General features: G+C 41.5%; 1 protein-coding gene across 1 annotated transcript in view; it reads left to right on the top strand.

The window, feature by feature from the left end:
• The first annotated feature begins 3,886 nt into the window (after positions 1-3,886).
• Positions 3,887-16,138, top strand: part of LOC136882207 (arylsulfatase B) — a 157,694-nt gene continuing 145,442 nt past the window's right edge. The window contains exon 1 of the mRNA XM_067154775.2: positions 3,887-3,908. Coding sequence (XP_067010876.2) covers positions 3,906-3,908 — 3 coding nt within the window. The 5' untranslated portion in view covers positions 3,887-3,905. The remainder of the gene's footprint in view (positions 3,909-16,138) is intronic.

The raw sequence follows: 16,138 nt of genomic DNA, 5'->3' as shown, positions 1-16,138 counted from the left end.
TGCGACATTCGAACACTAATAATAATAACAATAACAACAACAATAATAATAGTAATAATAGTAATTTGAAGAAGAAGAATCCATGGTCTCCCGATACTCTCGTACAAAAATTATTAGCCTATAGACCATTGTGCTATGACATATATGACTCTCGCGCCTCTGCACTTAACTTGTTAATACTGTACTGTAAGTATGCATCATACATTACTACAGTAGTGGCATTTTCTGTATTTAATAATTAGTAGTGAAATAACATTTCCCAAACTAATCACTTTCAAAAGAATATTACGTTTGTTTTATAAAAACGATCTTATAATACATCACAATCAAAATTGCGTAGGCCCACTTACGTGCAAATATTCCGACTGCAACGTATCGAAGATTGCCCAAGACGTCTCAGGAATGATTTTTCCAAGTAGCTGAGGAGATATTACACTGCTAAATTTCAGGTCTTCATAGCTTCTCCCTGTCGCTAGAAATCGCAATGTTACAATTAACCTCTCTTCAGCACAGATGGTATCTCTCATGTGTGTCTCCTGTTTCTCTATGTTTGGCCGAATCAACTCCAACAATTTTTCGCAAAAACTGTCGCTATCCATACGCAGAAAGTTCTTATAATCTGCAGGCTCTTGTACGCACAGAGTTCTTAATAGGCTGACGTGTGAAAATCCTGGTTTATCTCTCAACCATTCCTTCATTCACACACGTTCCTTCTTCTTTACATCATTGCACAAATTCTGCAACAGCTACAGCCACTTTGGAATGTTTTCGTTGGGCCATAACAAAAACACTTTTTTGCTAGTGGCTTTACGTCGCACCGACACAGATAGGTCTTATGGCGACGATGGGATAGGAAAGGCCTAGGAGTTGGAAGGAAGCGGCCGTGGCCTTAATTAAGGTACAGTCCCAGCATTTGCCTCGTGTGAAAATGGAAAACCAAGGGAAAACCATCTTCAGGGCTGCCGACAGTGGGATTCGAACCCACTTTCGCTATAACAAAAACTAGGCAATGCACGTACTATTTGCAATACAGACTGGCGGACTGGTCCGCCAACGGGTTCGCCAGTGTATGGTCACCGTCGAGCCAGTCGGGTTCGGGGTGTGGATTTTATACATGGACGGGCTCGCCAACCGGCTCGACTGTGAATGGGCCCCTTTAGTTCGAATTAAATAACACAACAGCCGTGAAGACAACTTCAAATTATCGGCTTTCATTTATTTACTTGACAGTTGTCCACTATGAAGCCATTCACATCGTCGGCCACTCGGTATCTAATGTGCCTATCAGTCACCAGACTTACGCCGGGCAACGCTGTAACGAAAGCCCAGTGGGACAGTTTACGACTTGTTTCCACCCGTGCCTTCTTTTTTCCTCTATTAAAATCATCTCATCCCAGTGCAGTGGAAATTAAATTTTAACTAATAACTTAAAACATTATTGACAAAACAGACAAAAACATCTTACATTATTAGGCCTTGGAGTTTTTTCAAAATCTTCCGCCACTCGGAGGCTGCCTAAGACAAAGAATACACAACAAAAATTTCATTAAAAAATAAAACAACTAAAGTAAATGTTGTCTCAGTCGGGCGAATGTAAGTGATGTCTGAGTATCAAAAGAGAGCCCCTGAATGCTTTCAGCCCCCAGTCGATGAACTCCTTGGAACTGACGTTGAAGGTCTTCATCAGCTCTATCGTCTTCTTAGGGACTGTCCCCCTTTACCCCTTACTTCTACATCGTCCAGCTCGTATTTATTCAAATAATACGGTACTATAGGCAGGTAGATAAGACTTCTTTTCTCTGTCTACTTCGTCTGGTTGGTCGGAGTGCGTTTGAAATCTTACTGTGGGGTCAGTATATATATCCTTTCTTCCCTTGAATAGCGATCGTGTCTATCGCCGTGCTGCTATTTACTCGAAGAGCTTCACCGAAGGCACAGGAACTCAAGACGTGAGGTAATGTTCCAGTCTCACTACATCTTCTGCAGCGGTTACCATCAAAACGGACCCTCCCGGTATAGCTCTTACAGGTGCAACGTTATATGTCATTTTCAGCGCGTCTCGCCACTCCGTGCTAGAAAGGCCATCGTGGTTTCCTTTTTTTTTTTTTTTTTTACAATTGGCTTTACGTCGCAGATAGGTTTATGGCGACGATGGGATAGGAAAGGGCTAGGAGTGGGAAAATATCGGCCGTGGCCTTAATTAAGGTACAGTCCCAGCATTTGTCTGGTCTGAAAATGGGAAAGCACGGAAAACGATTTTCAGGAGTGTCGACAGTGGGGTTCGAACTCATTATCTCCTGAATACTGGACACTGGCCGCACTTAAGTGACTGCAGCTATAGAGCTCAATATCGTGGTTTCAAACCCAGCGATTTGCAGGAGGGAACTCCTTGTACAGACACATTCCCTGACCTTTGCTTCTCAACTGGCACCATTTCTCAAATTCAGATTCTCGTAATTTATTTCTGAGTTTCTTGGTGTCATTCTCACGGTGCCTGTTCTTCATGTCCTCAGTTTTACCATTTATGTTTAGCTCAGTTAAACATCTGTTAATTTCTTCATCTAGATTTATAGTGGCTCAATATATTGCTTGTGCACGTGTGTCCCTGGTGACAAATCAACCATCTTCCTTAAATATTGTTTACTTTCCTAACTGAAGCCATTTAAACCAGGCAATAAGAATTTGAGTGGCGCACTAAAACGAGAAGGTTAACTGATTTAACCCACAATTCAGTTCATGCTGCTCAGTCTGCAGAATTCAGTATTTGCCATGTTAATGGCGACTAAAATCTGGACCCATAAACCCAGTATCAAGGGGGACACATTTCTTTCGGTGGAAAAAAGAAACAAAACGGATTTGCTAGAGGGAACAAAACAAAACTTTTCAGGAGGGGCGCCTCGCCTTTCTCCGTTACACCGCTGTAATTTTACTACTACTACTACTACTAAAATGTTTTATTCCTCCCCTGAAGGGGTAGGCGGGCCTCTCAGGCCGGGAGATTTTTTACGATAATAAGTTCGTGTGGCTATTTCTAGCCGAGTGCAGCCCTATTTGTTACGGTGAAGGAGATGCTTGGAGAAGGTAAGGGGCTAGCGGCCGTGGTCTATACTAGGAACTGTACCGGCATTCGCCTCAGTGCAGGAGAATGGGAAACCACGCAAAATCATTCTCAGGACAGCCGACGGTTGGGGCCAGCCGTGAGGACCAGCCCTGTCCCGTCTCCCGAATGCAGAGGCGTAGAGCCACGGTAGCTGTAAATGTGTACATGTCACCATCAAAGGTGACTGCGGACTCCCTATTCGTGTAAACTTTTCCAATGATCGTGAATGAACGAATCAGCGAACATGTCCTTTTTAAGACTTGGAATTATTGAATTATTATTGGTTTCTGATCTGTGCCAGTTGTACAGAGAACTTTTGTGTGTCGTTACAAAAATTGCCTGAAAATGTGTACCTTCAAAAGCGACCCCTCCCCCCAGTCCCTGACTAATGTTTTATTTTCTTCATGAAAGTTTGGATGTGATGGATGCGCTCCTGTAAAATAACGTAATGGAGGGACTCAGTGGTGTTGATTATTGTCTTATTATTGTTGTTATTTAATTACCGGAAATAATTGCGCTATAAAATAAGATTTTTCATTAAATATATAATTCGAATGTTATGTTAGCACCATGTCAATCGGCCCTGATTATGGCTTGTAGAGCATATTGGAAGGTTGTACATTCAAAAGGACGTAACTTACGAAGTCATGAGTGTGCAACTAAAGCGCTCAGCTTTTGAACTTGACCTCTTTGCTAATACGTGGTATATTAAAGCATCTGCACTTTGAAACCTTAAGATATCGCTGATAAGGCAACATTCAGTGAATCACTCCTTTCGTTGTAGAAGGCGTCGAGTTTCGTGAAAATGGTAAGTGATTACATTACGGCTTTTGTTATGCAGAAGACTTTCTTCAGCATGAGGAGATGAACCTTGTAGAGTACAATGCGTTCCTATCAGTTCCCTCGCTGAACGATTTATGTGAGTGAGAGGGTGAGACGGACGGGTCTGCAATTCTGTGCGTATGTGAGGATATGTACCAAGGGTCGGCCACAAAACCAGCAAAAATGTTATTTAATTTTAAACAAAGGCGTGTGTTTCCGTAAATGTAAATGAGAACACATACAAAACACATACTGTCTCTTCTCTTTCCTCTTACCTATCTGATTGCCTTTGTTAACTTTCGTTTTCTTCTGACACCAGTGATACTAGGTTAGTGATTTCTAGCGAGTCTTCGGTTTTCCCGCCTTTCAAAGTAGTACTCTTTCCTTGTTTATTCTTGGAATAGCTAGAACTTTTCTACTTCTATGACGACGATGATGATATTGTAACATTCATTTTATGCAGTTATCTAACATTAGTTATTAAATTTTACAAGTGGAGTCCGCAAGATGTCCACCACCACTGTTTGTAATATCCTTCATGTTAATAATAATGATTAGTAATGGACATAATAAAAGAAGAACAGGTAAAACACGGAGAAGAAAGTAGGAATGAAACCTTCTTCTTTTCCTTTATAACGGGCTGGGTTGGAAGACTCAGATAGTTGGGGCGCTGGACTTCTGATCCCAGCTTGGCAAGTTCGTTCTTGGCTCAGTCCGGTGGTATTTGAAGATGCTCAGATACGTCAGCCTCGTGTCGAGAAATTTACCGGCACCAGAGGCGGATCCAGGATTCCCTAAAGGGACGGGCTAAATTAAAATTAAAAAGAAAAACATTTCACAAGGCAAAAACAAATTGGGACGTTTACCTACGAAGTGATGAAATTTCCTTAAAATAAACTTGGGAGTTGATGCTGGAATATGTAATTTATTGTTATTTATTTCGCCATTAAATTCCTTCAAATAAATTTTAAAGTACTACATAAACTTTTCTTTCAGGTTAACAAACTGTGTATAGTCGTTAGCAATTCTTTGACCAGTTCGAAATATCCAGCCTTCGTGGTTTGGACTGACGAGATCGTCAACATTTATTGCCCTTTCCTTAAGGATGGTTGCTAATGCAAGGACATTAAGCCGATTCCCTCCCTTTGTACTTGTAGCATTTTAGCTTACGTAGGGACGAAAAACTTCTCTTTGTAGAAACTGTTGTGACTGGCAGGATGGCAAATATTTATAGCAATAGTCTAATAATGTGAAAACATGTCATCACATAAGAATGACAAATATTTTGTTATTTTCACATCAGACACATTTCTCTAACACATTCAATGATTTCATTCTGGATAATCTTACTTTTCTAGTGTCACCTGACATTGATAAATGGCTCTGAATCCAGACGGAAAGTTAAAAGATTCCGGAACATTCCTTCTGCCACCTGGGCGACTGCCCTAAATGCAAATCAGTAGTGATTGATTGATTGTTTTCCTGATAAAAGTTAATTCATTTTGACATCAAAATAACAATAACCATCATCTCTGTCTCCTCCTTCTCGCACAGAAAATGACTGGTTTGATTGTTGCTCTTCTATTTGCCCTTGTACTTATCTCTTTCTTTTTGTCTGGCATCACGGGAACGCCCCATTTCTTTCACAATTCCACTGCTCTTTGGGCTGAAAATTTATGATAATTCGCATGGTTTTGAAAATCCTCAATTGCTTTTTTCGTATTTTGTTGCTGGATATTTCACAAATTATTCCTGCTCCTGCGAAAACAAGAAGAATTCGCTTATGCCTCCCACCCACCACCACTCTCACCGTCTTACATCATTATCATCCTCCGGTTTTCTCCACACACTTACTTTCCAATCTTCAGCTCTATTCTATTCTCTCCTGGGTGTCTTCCGTTGCACTTTATTTTATTATTTTCTATTTATTTATTATACCACATTCGTCCCTGATTCGTCTATGACCTCTCCATTACTTCTCACGCTTCGATGCTCCTGGTCTTAATAATAATAATAATAATGACGTTATTTGTTTTACGTCCCTTTAACTACTTTTACGGCTTTTGGAGACGCTGAGATGCCGTAATTTAGTCCCGCAGGAGTCCTTTTACGCGCCAATAAATCTATCGGTGCGAGAGGAATTTTTTTACAAGTGGCTTTACGTCGCACCGACACAGACAGGTCTTATGGCGACGAAGGGATAGGAAAGAGCTAGGAGTATGGAAAGGAAGCGGCCGTGGTATTAATTAAGGCACAACACCAGCATTTGCCTGGTGTGAAAATGGGGAACCACGGAAAACCTTCTTCAGGGCTGCCAACAGTGGGGCTCGAATCCACTATCTCCCGAATGCAAGCTCACAGCTGCGCGCCCCCAACCGCACGGCCAACTCGCTCGGAATTGAGCACCTTCAAATACCACCGGATTGAGCCAGGATCGAACCTGCCAAAGTGCTAACTTGGGTCAGATGGCCAGCGCCTCGACCTCTGAGTCACTCAGCCCGGCTCCTCCTGATCTACTGAAGCTGTCATTGGCGCGGCACAATGCAGGGAACGCGCATGTAACGTTTAGAGAAGCACAATAATGCGGTTCATTTTATAACCACAATCACTGGGCGCGTCTCACTAGCACAGGTATAACGATCGAGCCTTACAGGGCGGAGGGTGGGACCAAGCTTCTTGCTCCTCCCTTGAGTGTGTCGAAAACTCTTCTTTGGTGGTCACTGTACTTAACATTCATATTGCCTTCTCCTTCTTCTACCACTTTTCCCACACCCTGGCGGAGTAGCGGATGGATTTGTGGAGACCTATGTTGGAGGACGTGTGTTTCTCTGGTGTGTGTAGGAGTATATTAGGGCAAACACGAACACCTCTGAGTCAGACGCGGTTAAGAGCCCCAATTCCTCTGAGCCATTCACCATTAAAACAATAATCAACACTGTTCCGAGGTATCAGTGGAACAGCAGAGGTGAAAGAAGGTGCTGGGTGGAATAGGTCTCAACTACGAAATTAAAGTTAATTTAAAATTTAACAAAGGTTATATTTTCTTTTCAAGATCAAGAAATAACAAGTACAACAGGCACCCAGTAGCATATCAACAAGTTAAGAAAGTACAATTACAGTTTGTTACTGGATTTGGGCTTCGAGCCCCAGACTCACAATCCTTGAGCAATGAGCCCAACTTTACCTATGTACAAAGTTCAACAAAGGGGCAGGAAACCCCAATCATGCCAAGGAGCACTTGCTCCCAATTACCCAGTAAAGCCTCCTCGAGGCACACAGAAAATCTACTTTTAAGAAAGAGCAAACCCGCTCTCAAAGTTCAAGCCTATTCAAAGGCCACACCAAACTCCACCTTCAATCTGCCCTCCAGGCACACGAGAACAGGGGTAATAATACCCAACCTACTGAGGCCTATTCAGTAAAGAAAGGTCAATTACATGGCCCAAAATTCTGAGTAGAATGGAGGCGTAACTTGCACTCCTAATACATTTTTAAAACCTATTTGGCACTAGGCCGCTTACACAAGGGCTAATCCCATACTAAAGAGGTGACTTGTATAAGAACACTTTATTACATTAAGAAAGGAAGAAACGGTTGTGAAAACAAAGTCACTTCAAAACAATAGGAGTGGGAGCTCGAGAGGGTTTAGCACTCTCTATCCCAATTTATAGTTAAAGAGTCGAAGTTTTACCAAGTGTCTATTACATTTTAAAGATAGGTTACATGAGAAAGGTTTTCGAACCTGCCCCGAGGGTTAAACTGCTGAGCTAGCGAGAAATGAAGTTATTAAACGGCCATTACCTTATGGATGAACTGCTGCCCGAAGAAAGAGGCGCTTCCCGCCCGCTGCTACATAATCACACTAGGAGAGATATTACTGAAGTGGCGAGGAGACCAGAAAATCAGCAGTTTATACACCCTCGTGGAAAATTCGAGACGTTTCATGAATGATTACAACCCGCCCACAAAATTTTATTGGATAATAGCAAAAATTAATACACCAGACGAAGAAGAAACACCTTATTGGTGGAAAATTAATTACAGAAATTCCTGATTGGCTACATTCAAAACAGGCGCAAAGAAAGGATTATATTGCCAACCTACAACTGACAGAACAAAATTTAGTTAAGACAAAACTTATGAATACAAAATTTCTTTAGGGAGGTACAATCCTTTACACCAGAGTGCGATATTAGTTTTGGTAGAGACATCTGTTAGAGAATGTTCAAATTTCTTGATAAGGAGCAGACAAATCGAAATGGACACAGTTCAGAACACTTCAAAATTTACGGTAGTGACATCTTCCAAGAAATCTTTGAATTAGTACAGTTTGTTAAAGTTCAGGCGTTCTCCTGTAGAGGAGTTTCAACTGGCGCAATATTTGAATTAGCGGCGTGGAGGTGTACCACCTGGTACAAACACCATCATCTGAAAGGCGCTGTGTCACGGACACGACGCTCGGCCACGATCACTTTGAGAAGACCCGGACGCTCAACGTAGGTGACTGTAGACTTCTTGAAATTCTATGCTCCAGAATGCGTTTTTCCATCATTCTGAAGCCATTTACAGTTCGTATATAGGGATATTTTGAGCCTACTTTTTCACATCATGTTTTTTCATCAACATCATTTATTTATTTATTTATTTATTTATTTATTTATTTATTTATTTATTTATTTATTTATTTATTTATTTATTTATTTATTTATTTATTTATTTATTTATTTATTTATTGCACACAACAGGATTCATTACCCCATTTACAGTGTGTCACTCTGAGTTTACATCATTATACACTGACTGACAGAGCAAATGCAACACCAAGAAGGAGTGGTTCGAAAGGGATGAAAGTTGGGGAAAAAACAGAGACGGCACGGACGAATAATTGATGTTTATTTCAAACCGATATGCAGGTTACACAATGCGCACGGCATCGAGTCAGTAGGATGTAGGACCACCGCGAGCGGCGATGCACGCAGAAACACGTCGAGGTACAGAGTCAATAAGAGTGCGGATGGTGTCCTGAGGAATGGTTCTCCATTCTCTGTCAACCATTTGCCACAGTTGGTCGTCCGTACGAGGCTGGGGCAGAGTTTGCAAACGGCGTCCAATGAGATCCCACACGTGTTCGATTGGTGAGAGATCCGGAGAGTACGCTGGCCACGGAAGCATCTGTACACCTCGTAGAGCCTGTTGGGAGATGCGAGCTTCGAGCAGTGTGTGGGCGGGCATTATCCTGCTGAAAGAGAGCATTGGGCAGCCCCTGAAGGTACGGGAGTGCCACCGGCCGCAGCACATGCTGCACGTAGCGGTGGGCATTTAACGTGCCTTGAATACGCACTAGAGGTGACGTGGAATCATACGCAATAGCGCCCCAAACCATGATGCCGCGTTGTCTAGCGGTAGGGCGCTCCACAGTTACTGCCGGATTTGACCTTTCTCCACGCCGACGCCACACTCGTCTGCGGTGACTATCACTGACAGAACAGAAGCGTGACTCATCGGAGAACACGACGTTCCGCCATTCCCTCATCCAAGTCGCTCTAGCCCGGCACCATGCCAGGCGTGCACGTCTATACGTCTATGCTGTGGAGTCAATGGTAGTCTTCTGAGCGGACGCCGGGAGTGCAGGCCTCCTTCAACCAATCGACGGGAAATTGTTCTGGTCGATATTGGAACAGCCAGGGTGCCTTGCACATGCTGAAGAATGGCGGTTGACGTGGCGTGCGGGGCTGCCACCGCTTGGCGGCGGATGCGCCGATCCTCGCGTGCTGACGTCACTCGGGCTGCGCCTGGACCCCTCGCACGTGCCACATGTCCCTGCGCCAACCATCTTCGCCACAGGCCCTGCACCGTGGACACATCCCTATGGGTATCGGCTGCGATTTGACGAAGCGACCAACCTGCCCTTCTCAGCCCGATCACCATACCCCTCGTAAAGTCGTCTGTCTGCTGGAAATGCCTCCGTTGACGGCGGCCTGGCATTCTTAGCTATACACGTGTCCTGTGGCACACGACAACACGTTCTACAATGACTGTCGGCTGAGAAATCACGGTACGAAGTGGGCCATTCGCCAACGCCGTGTTTCATTTATCGTTCGCTACGTGCGCAGCACAGCGGCGCATTTCACATCATGAGCATACCTCAGTGACGTCAGTCTACCCTGTAATTTTCATAAAGTTCTGACCACTCCTTTTCGGTGTTGCATTTGCTCTGTCAGTCAGTGTATTATAATATTAGCAAGATACCCGTGCTTCGCTAAGGTATTATACTGAAATTTATAATTGAATGCTTATCGTTTTATATATAACTCACCGATATTCGCGATCTGACTCGTTTTCTGAGAGAATCCGCCAAAATTTGCGATCTGAATCGTTTTCTGAGAGATTACGGCAACGTTCCTCCCATTTTTCAATCTTTTCTCCAGCAATCGATTTCGTACTTCCCGGGATAGGTCCAGGTATTCCACCCGGTCGGTTGGGTCCCTAAATCTTTGCCATCTTTTCCTATAAGCATTTTTAATGTGGATCAAATCCTTGAGGAGATCCGGCGTGGTGTCGTCTTAGGTGCCTTGGCGGTACATTACATCTGCTGCCGTTGTCATTGATGACAGTATGACCAGCACCATTGTCGCTCGTAGGCAAGTGCACAGGACTTCTGGCGATACGAATGACATACTTCCGTGCATTATTGACCTTATTACAGAGGTGAACAATCGCACGGTCAATCAAATATCTATCGTTTATTTCAAATATGTTTAAATTTTTGTTTATAGCCAGAAGAATCTACTGTAATCTAAGAAGGTTCTCCAAAGGAAAAGGTGGCTCTTGAAAACGAACCCAGGAGAGATTAAAAATGATCGGTTTATGATCAGAATAAGTACATTGAAAATCCATAGCCTGTTTCCAGTCATTCAACCGGGTCAGGAATGGAATGAATAAGCCCTGCCGAAGCCTGTCGCACCCCCGTGGGGGAATGATTAAATGAATGACAAATGAAATGAAATGATATTGGAGAGTGTTGTTGGAATGAATGATGACGGGGAAAACCGGAGTACCGGGAGAAAAACCTGTCCCGCCTCCGCTTTGTCCAGCACAAATCTCACATGGAGTGACCGGGATTTGAACCACGAAACCCAGCGGTGAGAAGCCAGCGCGCTGCCGCCTGAGCCACGGAGGCTCCTTATAAGTAGATTAGGAACAGTAAAATCAATTGGTCTCACCTCCGTTTTCACCCCACCGCGGTTAAGTTGATTTACCTCCCCCCCCAAAAAAGAAAACGTGTTCCTTTATGTTTAAAGGAGATTCCAACTACCAATGTTCACGTGTGTTACCTTCAGTTTTGAGATATAAGTATTCCCATAAAAATAATTCACTTTTTCACTTACTTTCACACTCCTCGCCCCCCTTAAGTGAATTTTCCGGCAAAAACACTTGTTTCTTTAATAGTAAAGGATATTCTAAATACCGATTACCTTCAGTTTTTGAGATATGTGTCCTCATGGAACGAATTCAACTCCTTTTCACACTCGCCCCCAAAAATGATTCTCCGCCCCGCCCCCCCCCCAAAAAAACGCGTCGTTTTATTTTTAAAGAAGATCTAAATACCAATTTTCACGTCTGTAACAACTTTAGTTTTTATTAGATGTAAGTATCCTCATACAATTAATTCAATAAATATTTCAATTTTTCACCTCCCCTCCCCCCATCCTTCATTGGATTTTCCGAGAATACCTGTTTCTTTACTTTAACAGGAAATTCCAAATACCAATTTTTACGGCTGCAACATTTTACGTTTCTGAGATATACTGTAGATATAGTCTTTCTAAAAATTCACCCCAATTTGTCACTCCTGTTTCACCCCCATTAATTAGATTTTCCAAAAACAAAAAAATAAATGTTTCTGTATTTTTAAAGGAGATTCCATATACTAACTGTCTGGTCTGTAATATCTTCAGTGTCCTCATTAAAGACATTCAACCACTTATTCACACTTTTCACCCCTCCTATTGGGATTTTCCGAAAACAAAAAATACATGTTTTTTATTTTTAAAGAAGATTCTAAATATCAATTTTTACATCTGCAAACTTTTGAAGTTTTGAGATATAGAAACACTCATTTTTAAAATACAAACCCCTTCACCCCCCCCCCCTCCCACTATTTGGATTTTCAAAAAACAAAAAATACATGTCTATTCATGTATAAAAGAGATCCCAAATACCGATTTTCAGGTCTGTAACATCTTCAGTTTCTGAGAAATAAGGATCCTTATTAAAGGCATTAAACAATTTTTCACCCCTTTTCACCCCTCCTATTGGGATTTTCCGAAAACAAAAAAATACGTGTTTCTTTATTTTGAACGTAGATTCTAAGTACCAATTTTTACATCTGTAAACTTTGAAAGTTTTGAGATATAGATACACTCATTTTAAAAATTCACCCCCCTTTCAACCCTCCACTATTTGGATTTTCCTAAAACAAAAAGTACATTTTCTTTATTTCTAAAGGAGATCCCAAATACCTTTTTTCAGGTCTGTAATATCTTCAGTTTCTGAGATATAAGTATCCTCATTAAAGGCATTCAACCCCTTTTCACCCCTCCTATTAGGATTTTCCGAAAACAAAAAAATACGTGTTTATTTATTTTTAAAGGAGATTCTAAATACCAATTTTTACATCTGTTATCTTTTAAAGTTTTAAGATGTAGACACACTCATTTTAAAAATTCACCCCCCTTTCCACCCCCCCCCCAATATTTGGATTTTACAAAATCGAAAAAATACCTGTTTCTTTATTTTTAAAGTAGATCCCAAATACCAATTTTCAGGTCTGTAATATCTTCAGGTTCTGAAATATAAGTAGCCTCATTAAAGGCGTTCAACCCATTTGCACCCTTTTCCACCCTTCCTATTGGGATTTTCCGAAAACAAAAAAATACGTGTTTCTATATTTTTAAAGGAGATTCTAAATACTAATTTTTACATCTATAAACTTTAAAAGTTTTGAGATATATATACACTCATTTTCAAAATTCACCCCCTTTTCACAACCCCCATTAATTGGATTTTCCAAAAACAAAAGAATACGTGTTTCTTTATTTTTAAAGGAGATCCCAAACACCAATTTTCAGGTCTGTAATATTTTCAGTTTCTGAGATGTAAGTATCGTCATTAAAGGCATATAACCCATTTTTCACCCCTATTCAACCCCCCCTATTGGGGTTTTCCGAAAACAAAAAAATACGTGTTTCTTTATTTATAATGAAAATTCCAAATACCAATTTTTACATCTGTAAACTTTCAAAGTTTTGAGATATTGATACACTCATTTTAATAATTCACCCTCTTCTCCCCCTCCCATTAATTGGATTTTCCAAAAACAAAAAAAATACGTGTTTCTTTATTTTTAAAGGAGATCAAGTGTACCAATTTTCAGGTCTGTAATATCTTTAGTTTCTGAGATATAAGTACCGGTATCCTGATTAAAGGCATTCATCCCTTTTTCACCGTTTTTCACCCCTCCTATTGGGATTTTCTGAAAACAAAAAAAACGTGTTTCCTTATTTTTAAAGAAGATCTTAAATACCAATTTTTACATGTGTAAACTTTTAAAGTTTTGAGATATAGATACACTCATTTTAAAATGTCAACCCCCTTTTCACCCCCTTAGCGACGGAATATCCAAAAATCCTCTCTTAGCGAGCACCTACATCTTAACATGAATGTATCCACAAAATTTCATCTCTTTATGTCCAGTAGTTTTGGCTCGGCGATGATGAATCAGTCAGTCAGTCAGTCAGTCAGTCAGTCAGGACAAGTTATTTTATATATATAGATAGGCTAATTATAATTATATTATAACAATATTCTAAAAACTAACAATTAAACATTATATTAATTCTAACAATATACTAAACTAGTATTACTAATTAAATAAGTAGAGATTACGTTTTACAGTTGAATATACATAAATTATAAAATCAATATAATGAAATTAAATGGCGTATGGCTTTTAGTGCCGGGAGTGTCCGAGGACAAGTTCGGCTCGCCAGATGCAGGTCTTTTGATTTGACTCCTGTAGGCGACCTGCGCATCGTGATGAGGATGAAATGATGATGAAGACGACACATACACCCAGCCCCCGTGCCAGAGAAATTAACAATGATGGTTAAAATTCCCGAACTCGCCGGGAGTCGAACCCGGGACCCCTGTGACCAAAGGCCAGCACGCTAATCATTTAGCCATGGAGCCGGACAATATAATAGCATGTATACTTTCTTTCTTTCTTTCTTTCTTTCTTTCTTTCTTTCTTTCTTTCTTTCTTTCTTTGTTCGTTTACCCTCCAGGGTTGTTTTTTCCCTCGCACCTAGCGAGGGATCCCACCTCTACCGCCTCATGGGCAGTGTTGGGGATATAACTGGGGGAGGAGGACCTGTACCTCGCCTAGGCGGCGTCATCTGCTGCGATGAACGTGGGCCTTGTGGAGAGATGGGAAGATTGGAAGGAATAGGCAAGGGAAAGGGAAGGAAGCGGCCGTGGCTTTAAGTTTGGTACCATCCCTGCATTTGCCTGGAGAAGTGGGCAACCACGGAAAACCACTTCGAGGATGGCTGAGGTGGGAATGGAAATCCCCTCTACTCATTTGACCTCCCGAGGCTGAGTGGACCCCGTTCCAGTCCTCGTACTTTGCAAATTTCGTGGCAGAGCCGGGAATCGAACCCGGGCCTCCGGGGATGGCAGCTAATTACACTAAGCACTACACCGCAGAGGCGAACTATAACATGTATACAATAATCAATATGCATTAAAACACAGATTTGGAGGAATGCATGGTCATTTACAAATTTGTGAGTAGATGAAAGAATCTTATAATTTTTTAGAAGCTCTGAAGTCTATTGTGAAGACTTGAATGGTGAGATGAAATCCAGTGAGTCGTTTCTCACGAACTTAACTGTTGCAGATAGTTCATAGTCTGTGAAGAGATGTTCTGACTTCCTCATTTAGAAATGTTCACTTTCTTGGACTGTTGATCCTAGGAACATGAAATTTTAAAAGTGCCAGGAATTCTTATATGTTCACTATTTGATTCTCGCTCACCGTGTACTTGTAGAACTCAAGACGAGTCAAACACCACCTCGTTAATATCTCAATATGTTAGCGGCCGATGGCACTTGCAGTCTTACTAATAACGGTGTATAACTTTTATACCAGGTTTATACACCGTTTATGTGCAATTTGTTACAAATAAACCGTGTATAAGCCTCCTGTGTATACATCTGTTATTGTTATTCACTGAATTTCTTATACAGGCCAGAACCCTTCTATAACAGCTAGTGATGGAAAAGAAACAACGAGTGATCAGTTTATTTTTGTGGTATTTACTGTCTGCAGTAATATAATCGTGGTAAAATATCCGGCGTATCCATTAAGCACACATTAATAATAATAATTTCGTGTGGCTATTTCTAGCCAAGTGCAGCCCTTGTAAGGCAGACTCTCCGATGAGGGTAGGCGGCATCTGTCATGTGTAGGTAACTGCGTGTTATGTGTGGTGTGTGAGTTGCAGGGATGTTGGGGACAGCACAAACAACCAGGCCCCGGGCCATTAGAATTAACCAATGAAGGTTAAAATCCCCGATCTGACCGGGAATCGAACTCGGGACCCTCTGAACCAAAGGTCAGTACGCTGACCTTTCATCTAACGAGTCGGACGAAGCACACATTGAAAGAATGGAAAATAACGTTGATGAACTCCACGATATTTTTAACATAGAAGACAGAACATTTAGAGATTATGGAGGCTGGAAATGTTCTCCTAAATGACGGAAGTTTTACGATTAAATATGGATTTACGAAGGAGCATGCTGGAATTGTCATTAACACAGTCAGAAATGACTTAAGAGATCCTACAGGTTGCTGCATATCTTGCGAACTTGTATTCTCACAGCACTACGGACAAGAGCGCGGGATGAGGTTAGTTATTATTATCGGTGACATAATTACAACCAGTATACCTCTGAAAAGCGTGTACTACTGTTCTCTTCTTGTTAATTCGAACGTTCGATCATATTCTGTTCGTGGTACCACGCGGCTTCTCGAAAGGTTTTGCTCCTAGATAACCAGCAAAAGCGATCAAAAAGGCGGTGAATGTTAAGAAATACGTCAGTGAACTGTAGGAAGAGATTCTACGGCTTGGAACGAGTGTATACGTGCAGT

Source organism: Anabrus simplex, chromosome 1, assembly GCF_040414725.1.
Source record: "Anabrus simplex isolate iqAnaSimp1 chromosome 1, ASM4041472v1, whole genome shotgun sequence".
Classification (NCBI taxonomy): domain Eukaryota; kingdom Metazoa; phylum Arthropoda; class Insecta; order Orthoptera; family Tettigoniidae; genus Anabrus; species Anabrus simplex.
Note: the sequence above shows the minus strand (reverse complement) of the source record. Positions and strands in the feature narration are given on the sequence as shown.